The sequence below is a fragment of the Embiotoca jacksoni genome, unplaced genomic scaffold (genome assembly GCF_022577435.1).
Source record: "Embiotoca jacksoni isolate LCO1_2020_lvr unplaced genomic scaffold, fEmbJac1.0.p SCAF_7, whole genome shotgun sequence".
Classification (NCBI taxonomy): Eukaryota; Metazoa; Chordata; class Actinopteri; family Embiotocidae; genus Embiotoca; species Embiotoca jacksoni.
In genome coordinates this window covers 4,077,195-4,086,893 of record NW_027185425.1, presented here as the reverse complement: position 1 = coordinate 4,086,893, position 9,699 = coordinate 4,077,195, and the positions used below count along the sequence as shown (strand labels likewise).

At 45.4% G+C, this 9,699-nt stretch overlaps 1 protein-coding gene across 2 annotated transcripts; it reads right to left on the bottom strand.

The window, feature by feature from the left end:
* Positions 1-255: 255 nt before the first annotated feature.
* Positions 256-9,020, bottom strand: rnf5 (ring finger protein 5). 2 transcript variants are annotated; one of them, XM_069176852.1, is made up of 6 exons: positions 8,647-9,020; positions 4,327-4,345; positions 3,821-3,933; positions 3,654-3,711; positions 3,428-3,539; positions 256-2,676 (listed from the first exon to the last, which is right to left on the bottom strand). In XM_069176852.1, exons 1-6 carry the CDS (start codon positions 8,868-8,870, stop codon positions 2,558-2,560), a joined length of 645 nt encoding a protein of 214 aa, XP_069032953.1. In that variant the 5' UTR covers positions 8,871-9,020; the 3' UTR covers positions 256-2,557. The 2 variants fall into 2 exon arrangements, with proteins under 2 accessions (XP_069032953.1, XP_069032954.1); XM_069176853.1 differs by lacking the exon at positions 3,428-3,539.
* Between the last annotated feature and the right edge of the window lie 679 nt (positions 9,021-9,699).

Genomic DNA, 9,699 nt, shown 5'->3' with positions numbered 1-9,699 from the left:
TTTATCATTTAACACGGCTATTCATTTTCATTATCATTTATAAAGTACGTTCAATATTTTCTTGACGAGATCCAAACGGCTCAACATCATTTTCAGTTAACACTCCTTTGATACAAAGAAGAAAAAAAAAACAGCGAAGCGTCACATTTGAGGAACTCGATTTAAGAAAATTGCTGCCAGTAATTAGTCTATCGATCGATTAATCCACCATTTTAGCTCCAACGCCTACTTCTGCTAAAATGAAGACCCACACAATGACGACACAAAACAACACGCGCGTTTTAATCAAGTTTTAATCTCCAAGACCATTCGGTTTCGCACAATGTCTCCACGTTTAGTTTTGTCCAAAGACTCCAGAATCGTGACTCGCGTCACTTGTTTTAGTGTCACACAATGTCTCATTAAACAAAAGTGTAGCTTCAACGGACGAGCGTGGGAGCAATGACGAGTCCCGGCAGCCGCATCGTCCATCCCGCGGAGGACCTCGAGTTTCACTCCTGACCCTGGCGTCAACGTTAAAAGTGGTTAAGACCTGATTCATTATATTCTAAGTTGGCTGACCTGGTGACCTGGGGGTGGGGTGGGGGGGGGTAAGGCCTGTCGGGGCCACAGAGCTGCGTGAAGTCACGTTAGCCAGTGTTGGCTGGGTTAAAGGGCTCAAAAATGGAAAAAACAATAAATAAAAAAAAGTGAGATAATTAGACCTGTCAAGTTGCATTGTGGGTAATGCAGGGCTCTGAAATTTTGACAAGGAAGAACATGAGGAATAAGAAAAACTCTAGTTTCATTGATATTAGTCCCATTAATTTTTTTTTATTTTTTTTAACTAGATCATCTAAAAACCAAAAGATCTTTGATCTTGTAGTTTGCTAATAATGAAATTAAAGGGGGAACTGTAATGTGCACTCGGCCTCGTATTCAATCACAGTAGCAGGGAAGGAAAACCTTTATTTTTTTTTCTCTTTTGACATATTTGAACTTCACGGGAGTTATTTACTCGGGCAAAAAAGTAGTTTTTCTCTTTTTTTTTTTAAATAAAGGAAAACTTTGTTGTGAAAACCAGGAACCAGATCATCGTTCACTTTACAGAAGCACCTTCGAGGACCTACACTCGCGTCTCGTCCTCTTTCCCTCGGCGTGGCTGGTCGTCCAGTCAGAAACACGTAAAAACGGCATTTACAATATTCATATATACAAATATATAATGTATACAAACTCGCTCAGACACAAAAAACAAATCAACTGCGACAGAAGTGCTTTATACTCTAGAATCGGGTGGAGGGGGTGAGGGTGGAGGGTGGAAGCAGCTCATTAAACTGTTGCTCGTCAATCCTGTTTGCAGCTTCATGACTCATTAAAGGATTTTTTTGTTTTTGTTTTTCTCCACTCGATAAGAATCTTATCCAGCTTTTGGTAGCGGAGCGTGTCTCCGTTAATAATAGTGACAAGACTGTAGATGTCAGATTTTTTTTTTTTTTTTTTTTTTTTTTACTCTTTCAAGTTGCTCATATGTTGGCATAAAAAAAAATAAAAATAAAAAAAAAAGTACCAAATTGGCCTTTAAATGGTGCATTGGGTTTTTTGGTTGTTTTTTTTCCCAGCTTTCTGACACAAGAGGAACCACGGGGACCGAAGCAGCAAGCGATCCGACCCCGGCACACACTCGCCGACGTTCAGGACAAGCTCGTCTGCAATTGACTTCACAGTGCAATGGCAGTTTTTGTTAAGACAAATGTATATAAAAATGCATCCAACTGTGCCATGTCCACGTCACCAATTCTAGGGGTACAATTTCACGAGGAATCTGCAAACGGGACCGTTATTCAATTTCACCCCTCCCCCCCCCCCCGACAATCCTGCATGACTGATCCACTAACTCTTTGGCCTGTTCAGCGAAAGAAAGAACTTCCACGGCAGCAGCTACGTTATCTCCTACCCCTCTATGTCTCCCCTGTTTTAACCCCACTTACTATTTCCCGGCGTCCCGCTCTCCGTTTAGGGAATAAACCAGTAGAGAAATGTAAAAAAAAAACAACAACAACAACAACACAAAAACAAAACAGAATTAGTCACTTCCCAGAATATTCCTCCACCCACCACTCCTGTCACGTTCAACAGCAAAAAAAAAAAAATTATTCTTTACACAGCTCACCCTGACAACGTAATACTGTCAATGAACACCAACAGTGAGACCCTTAAACTTTGCTATGCGCATATATCTACAGGTGTGTGCAGAGAAGGGAGGGGCTGATGGGACTTATTTACGCTTTTGCGCAGTGCTTCTTTCCAGTGAGCGTTTCTTGCATAAACAAAATGAATGAGTTGGAGGGGGTGGGGGGGGTGAGGGGGGGGGGGGGGGGGTCCTAAAGCGATCTGATTTTTCTGAGGGAGGTGAAAAACCCGTCCTTTCTCGTTTCGGGGTCAAACACGAGGCTCCGCCCTCCCCCCCCAAGTCGGGTGACGTAACGTGAAGTCGCAAGTGTGTCGGAGTTTGCGTGGTTTGTTTCCGCTCCCTCCCTCCCGACCGTCGAGCCACCCGGTCCGTCTCTCCGTCACGTCACACGCTCAGCAGCCAGAAGAAGAAGAAGATGGCCACGAACAGGAAGAGGGAGTCTTGCCAGTTGTTATTGCCGTTGTTGAGGTTACCGTTGCCTTGGTGATCGCCTGCGTACTGGTCTAATGGCAGGGAAGAGGGACGACAGAGGTGGTTACTGGGGCGGGCGGGGGAATGCTACTTTCTTTTATGCAATATAAAAGACTAAAATACAACTTTTAAAAATGAATGAACAGAATATCAAATACATATTGAGGGTATTAAAACTCGACGTTGACCTCTTCAGAACAGGGTTGTCAAAGCGCGTTGCCGTGGGCTACTCGGGCGATGCCAATTTCAGAGGTGACACGACCGCACGACCGCTCACACGTCAACACGAATGGCAAACTTTGAGTGAAACATTCGCACCGACACCAGGACTTCGTGAGCTCGCGTCGTAAATGCACAGAAACCTGAGGAGGGGGGAAATGGAGAACGGCCGGGGAAACGAACACGTGGAACCGAGTTTGAGTTTAAATCCAGCTGACCGCGAACATCTGCTCACTTTACATCGGCCGTTTGGGGGAAAATAAAAGACGCACTAAAGGCGGTTCTGTCGTTAAATTGTGCCAATAAAGCACTTTCAGCCTGGGAACGGTATTCACCCATTCAGTTTAAATGTGGTCTACATGAAAGGACAACCGTCCTCAGACGCGGTCTTCGAAACAGCCCGTTTGATGAATCCGCTTCATTTTTAAAATGAATAAAATCCATACAGAACTCTGTCTCCGTGGCAACTGTGAAAACAAGTTGGCCCGTGATGGATTTTTTTATTTGATTTTTTTTTTAAACACTGCAGGGTTCCCGCTCCTAAAATGACAGCACACGTTTTACCCGTTCTGTGAAAGGGGTCGTTGGCGTTGAAGACTGTGGTGAAGAAGCCGAAGGGGAAAGCGCCGATGCCGAAAGACATGTGGAAGCCGGTGTCCCCGAAACCCTGGAACATCTGGAGCAGAGACGGAGAGGCGTCGGTGACGGTTTTGAAAACAAAATAAAAAAAAAAAATAAAAAAAAAAAACTTCCCAAGGGCGACAGGCCGCGAGTAGGAAACCCGACTCACCCCGCCTCGACTCTCCGGCTCCGTTCTCTGTCCCGGAGGCCGCGGCGGAGTTTTCAACCTGAGCGACGACAGAAAGAGGTGATCATGAGGCGGCCGCGAAGCCGACACGGCCGCGCGGAGGACCGGGGGGGGTGGAGGGGGGAGGAGGGTGGGGGGGGGGGGCGTACCTGGGGTCGTCCTGGCTGGAGCTCCCTCTGCCGTACAGCGGGATGACTTTCTCTCTGCTGATGCCCGCCTTGCACACGGGACACTGCTGCCGGCTGGGCCGCGTCTCCAGCCACTGGGAAAGCACGTCAAACACGGTCGGTAACACGGGGGGGCGGAGAAACGCGCTTCGTATCAAATCATAGCAAAGCGGCTCTCTGCGTGTACTAAAAAAATAAAAAATAATAATAATAATAATAAAAAAACAAACTGTTTGTAATTATAACTTTTAATTTCTAGTCGAACCTCCCGCGCGCTGAGAAAATGTAAAGCTCTGCGCTGGTTCGGTTGGTGACGGGCGGAGAGAGCTGCGGTAAACAAAAGCAGGAAGTACGTCAGCATCTTGAAGCTGCGTTAAGTCGACTGACTGGTGCGGTTACACGGCAACCTTAAGGTGAAAAATTAAAAATAAACAAACAAAAAAAACAGTATTGAGAACACCTGCGAGGGTGTGAGGAGAGATACTCACTTGATGAAGACAGGGCCAGCTGTAGAGACGAGAGAGAAACAACAACAACAACAAAAAAAAAAAAGATTAACTTGCATCCTTTCTATCAAAATGTCTGCCGTTTGCTTCCATAAAAGCGACGCCAACATCCCGGGCGTCAGCATGTTCATACACATATTTATCAGATCAGCTTGTTTGCGCAATCAAACGGGTTGATTTTTCTTTTCTTTTTTTTCCTCCCCCTCTTCGTCACCTGCGGATCTCCCTCCCAGCCAGCGACACCTGTTCCCAACGAGGCGGCCGATTAAACTTGTCCCCGCTCCCCGTCGTCAGTATTAATTGGGCTCCGTCTGTCGTCCAACGGTTAGCGCGTTGGCCGGCCCGGGACGTCCCGCCGCCGCATCATCGCGGGGGCTGCGGGACGCGGGGGTCGGGGACGCCGCCCCGAAACGCTCGGGAGGCTCTCTCAGCAGACGGGACGGCGATGCGGCGGCGACTATTTCTACAAATTACAACCAGAGCTCCTTCAATTCGGTTTGGAGAAATTCACGATACCGTTGACGACGATGATTTGACGGTCAAATCTCACCAGTGACGTCATAACCGATCGTATGGTGTGTGTGTGTGTGTGTGTGACATTGTTCTTAATTGTTCTTCTTCAGTAAAACTGCATTTTGTTTTCCATGCGACTTTAAAATAAACGCGTTAGTTTAGAACGAGCGTTTCCCTCTACTTTGTGCACTTTTAGAGGCGAGTGAGGGAGAACCGGAAATCTCTGCTCTCTTCTCGCATGTTTGTTAACGAGGCTGATCTCCAGCGCACTCCTAATGAACCAATAAATAATTAACTACCAGCAACAATAAACCAAACAGAGAACATTTCTGATTAAAAACAACAACAACAAAAAAAACACGAGTCAAGAGGACCGGCTGAGACCGACAGCAAAGGGAGGAAGCACCAGCAGGATTAGCTCAGGCCACGACGAGTGGTTATATTTCATAAACAACCTGACAGTTATTTTCTTCATCGGTCGGTTGGAAAATAAAGTAAATGGCTGTTTTTTTTTATTTTGTTTTTATTTTCCACAGCTCAAAGAGGCATCTTAAAGTGTTTTTGTTTTGTGTGACTGACTCCAAAAAAAAAAAAAAAAAAAAAAAAAAAAAGATCAAATATATTCATTTTTCAAATTAATTAAATGTAGAAAACGATCAAATCTTCACATTCCGGAAGCGGCAACCACCACCGCATCTGCTGATGGGAGTAAAAGCTGCTGCAGCGGCATTACGAATGAAAACCAAACAAATCTACAGGAAAAACTAAAAAGGTATATTTAAAAAAATAAATAATAATAATAATAATATATATAGCAGCAATGTCCCTTTAAAAAAAAAAAAAAAAAAAAAAAAAAAAAAATCCCGGGACGCGTGGAGGGGAAGCAGTCGCGTCGCGGTACGTCGGGCGGGAGTCCGGCCTCGGTGGCGTTTGAACGACGCCCGTATTTACGCGACGTGGTTTCCAAACCCGGGGTTCGGGGCTCCACCGGGAAGTCACGAGCTACGCGTGAAGGGCCGGGAGGAGATCCTGAGGTTGTGATTGAAAGAGGGAGGGAGGGTAAAGATGCCAGGTGCTCCTTAACCTCAAAAGTGTTACGGCGACATTCAAATGTCTCCTTCATACAAACCCTCCCTCCGAACGGCTTCCTCAAACGACGAAAAATCGGAGCGCGCGTCAGTGACGCATCTTACAAAATGCGACCTGCTCACGGGGAACCTGCTGAAGAAAGAAAAAAATCGATACGATCCTTGAAACTCAAACTTGAAATCTCTCCCGAGGCCGAGATTTAAAAAAAAAAAAAGAACTTAAAACTCTTTTCATTTCCTAAATAAACAATTTTAAAACGCGACCGCGCTCGCGGAGCTGTTGAAATTTGAAAAGAAAGTCGCGGCAGGTGAGAGGACGTCCGGCGCCTCCGCTCCTTGCTGGTGGTTTTCATCACCGCTGTTTCCCCGCGGGGGCTTCAGAGAGGAGGGAGGAGGAGGAGGGAGGAGGAGGGTGGAGGAGGAGGGGAGGAGGAGGGAGGACGCGGGCAACGCGCCAACCGGATTACATCAGCGCACAACACGGGAGCCTCGACGGCGTGGACGTGCAGCAACTGGAAGGTCGGTTCGACAGAAAAGCACCAGGATCAGATAGGAAATAAATCCTCGTTTTGACGGCACGCCTGCACTCATTTCCTTAGAAATGAGGTTTTTACCAAGAAGGGGGGGGGAAAAAAGGTATAAAATAATATAATAAAATATAAATGAACCGATCTCTCGTGGTATTATTTAGTATACGGTTTATACTTTAACATTTGATTTTTTTTTTTTTTTAATCAAAAAAGGACTAAAACCAAACATTATGTCCGTAGGGTGAAAACTGTGAGCAAGCACGTAGTGATTCAACAAGTATGTTCCCCTGCAGAACGGCAATGAAACTTTCTTTGGATGCACTTTTTTTTTTTGGTATCGGTATCTTAAAATGGTTTCCATTGTTTGAACGGTGAGGCTCGAATTGTGTTTACAAATGATGTGTAATCGGGAGCGAGGAACCGGGAAATTTCTTCCTCCTTTTTAATTTAAGGGAGTCGGCTCCGGAGCTGGACTGCTGCCCCCTGCTGGTTCACGACGACAACAACAACAACAACAACGTATTTGGTCTTTTTTTTTTTTTTTTTTTGCGGCTCATCCTTACAAATAACAAACGGCCGAAACTAGACGACGGTCGAATAAGTTTCCCCCGATAAATGACTTCGACGTTGCGGATTCGCGTTTCGGCGACGTGATTAATCGAGTAGCTGCTGCAGCTCCGAACATCTCCGACGCGACACTCGCACGACCGGTGTTTCTTCATCTTTCCTTGCAACACCGCTGGATGTTTAGTCCAAAAAAAAAAAAAAAAAAAAAAAAAAAGAAGCAACGTTAACGTCCTTCTTGTGGACGAGACACAGACTGTTAAAACAGGTTGATGCCTGATGTTTGGAAAGAGAGTTATGTTTGAGGTGCGCTGCTGTAAATGGGAGTCAGCTGGAGATTAAAGTGTTTATCTTTAAATGTTGTTCAGTAAAGCCCACAAAAAAAGGAAAAAAAAAAAAAGGTCGCTTTTATGCTTCGATTTTTCATCCTTACTAGAAAAGGGAGATGTTGATTTGCAGGCCGGATGTATCTCGCACACACACACACACACACACACACAGAGTTACCTTCATCAGTTTAATATGAATCAGGAGATTAAAGATGATTAACACAAACAGCCTGTTCACATTAAAGCTGTGATTTCCTCACTGTCAGTCCTAATTTAACACTTGTCACACACACACACACACACACACACACACACACACCTGGCCAGTGAAGAAGGAGATAACATCTGCAATCCCCAAACACAAATCCGCCCACGTCTCCGTTGTCAAAACACCCACACAGACCTCGGGCTGACCGGCGGCCTGCAACCACTCCGGTGTGGAAGACACTCCGATAGGACTTTTTACTACTAATTATGAAGCCTCTCAGGACCGATCTCAACCCCGTCCCCCCTTCTTCCATCCGTCCACACTTCGCAACCCACGAATGAGACACTTTCAACTGCAGCCGAACATTTCACAGCTTCATTTTTTTTTTTTTTTTTTTTTTTTACAATGATGTAAAAACAGAGAAAAGCAGGAGGTTTTGGGGATCTAACAGGCGGGTATCTCATAGTGTTTTGTGTTGTTGTTGTTTTTTTTTATGTCCATTTCAGCTGGCCTTGACAGCAGCTGCTTGAACACGAAGCTGCCAATGATCAGCAGGCAGTTTTAACAGGAGTCAACGAGTCACGGAGGGTTTGAAGGGAGCAAGGGTGCGTGACCTCTGACCCACATCAAAAACATGTGACACGATCAGCAGGAGTCACTTAATTCCTCAACCGATCACGTGTGCGTTATGCAAATATGGCGATCCGGACCCGCTGGCACTGGCGCTTGACGCAGCGGGGAAATAGGATGCACGTTGAGGGCTGAAGTTCAGCCGTGTATCACACAAAAAAAACAACAACAACAAAAAACACACACAAACACTCCGCGATATGCGTGAAGCCATTTCAAATAGACGGGGCGTCGCGGGGCGTGGACCTCCGCCGTCAAACGGAACACAAACTGAGAAGCGAAAAGGAGACAGGAGGCCGCACAACAGCCAGACTCCGGTCCGGTCCGGTCCGGAGGGCTGCGCGCACACACACGCACACACACACACACACACAGACAAAAACAAGCCCCTCCACTAACACCAAACCCACAACCCCTTTCCTCCCCGCCTCGTCTCGTACCAGAACAAGTGGCCGCACATACTGATGACAGCGTCCCTGGCAGTGTCCAAACAAATGTTGCACTCGAAGGTGGCCCGGTCCCGCTCCCGTTCACTATCCCCGCCGCCTCCGCCGCCGCCGCCACCGCCCGGCCCGCCGCGGTCGTTGCTGTTCTCCCCTGCCGGGAATCCTCCTCTGCTGGCCGGCCCGCCGTCACTCGAGGACCGGGGATCCGCGGCCGCCATAATGTTTTATTCTTCAAGTGGAGGAAGGTAAACGCACCAAAACCAACCCAACCCGCACGGGCCTGACCCGGGCCAACGTCAGCTGTGAGTCGGAGAAGTAACGGCTGCAGCCACCGACCGAGCCGACGACGCTGCTTCTACCTGAGTGAGCACTTCCGTTTCCGGGGAAAAACAAGGAGGCGGAGGAGGGGCCAATATAAGCACCACCCCCAAATAATAATAATAATAATAATAATAATAATAATAATAATAATAATAATAATAATAATAATGATGAGGATGATGGGGTAAAGAATAATCTTTTTTTTTTCTCAAGAAAACATTGAAGAAAAAAAAATGAGATGCAAGTTCTCTGCAAGCAAAACATTAAACAAACCAACAAATAAAAATGTATAATTCTGACGTCAGATTATTTTGTATTATTTGTCCAGTTATGGGTCTACCTTGTGTCTATTTTATTCTTACATTATTCCGTTTATTATTTTTGTATTTAATTCTGTTAGTTTACTTTATTTGCACACATAATTTAACAAAAAAGCACAAAAAAAACAACAACACATTTATCACAACCAGAAAGGATTGTGCTTGTTTGTACCTGATTGTGATTAGAAAACCCAAAAGGATTTATGACAAGATATCCCTGTAACAGAGAAAAACAATGAAAACAATAACACCTGCAATCTCAGTTTAAATATATATATCAACACAATAGAACAGAGATATGTATCAATAGAAAATAAACACAACAAATGAAATTAATTAAAATACCTCAATACAGTTTATGCAAAACTTTAGTATACTCAATGAACATGATATGTAAGATTTATGA

What these genes read in the sequence shown, in the direction of transcription:
- rnf5 (XM_069176852.1), bottom strand. Translation starts at nt 8,870, where the DNA reads ATGGCGGCCGCGGATCCCCGGTCCTCGAGTGACGGCGGGCCGGCCAGC. An exon ending in TCCAGCCAGGACGACCCCAG is followed by an intron (nt 3,712 to 3,820) that starts GTACGCCCCCCC and finishes GTCGTCGCTCAG; the next exon opens with GTTGAAAACTCCGCCGCGGC. An exon ending in AGCCGGAGAGTCGAGGCGGG is followed by an intron (nt 3,540 to 3,653) that starts GTGAGTCGGGTT and finishes TCTCTGCTCCAG; the next exon opens with ATGTTCCAGGGTTTCGGGGA.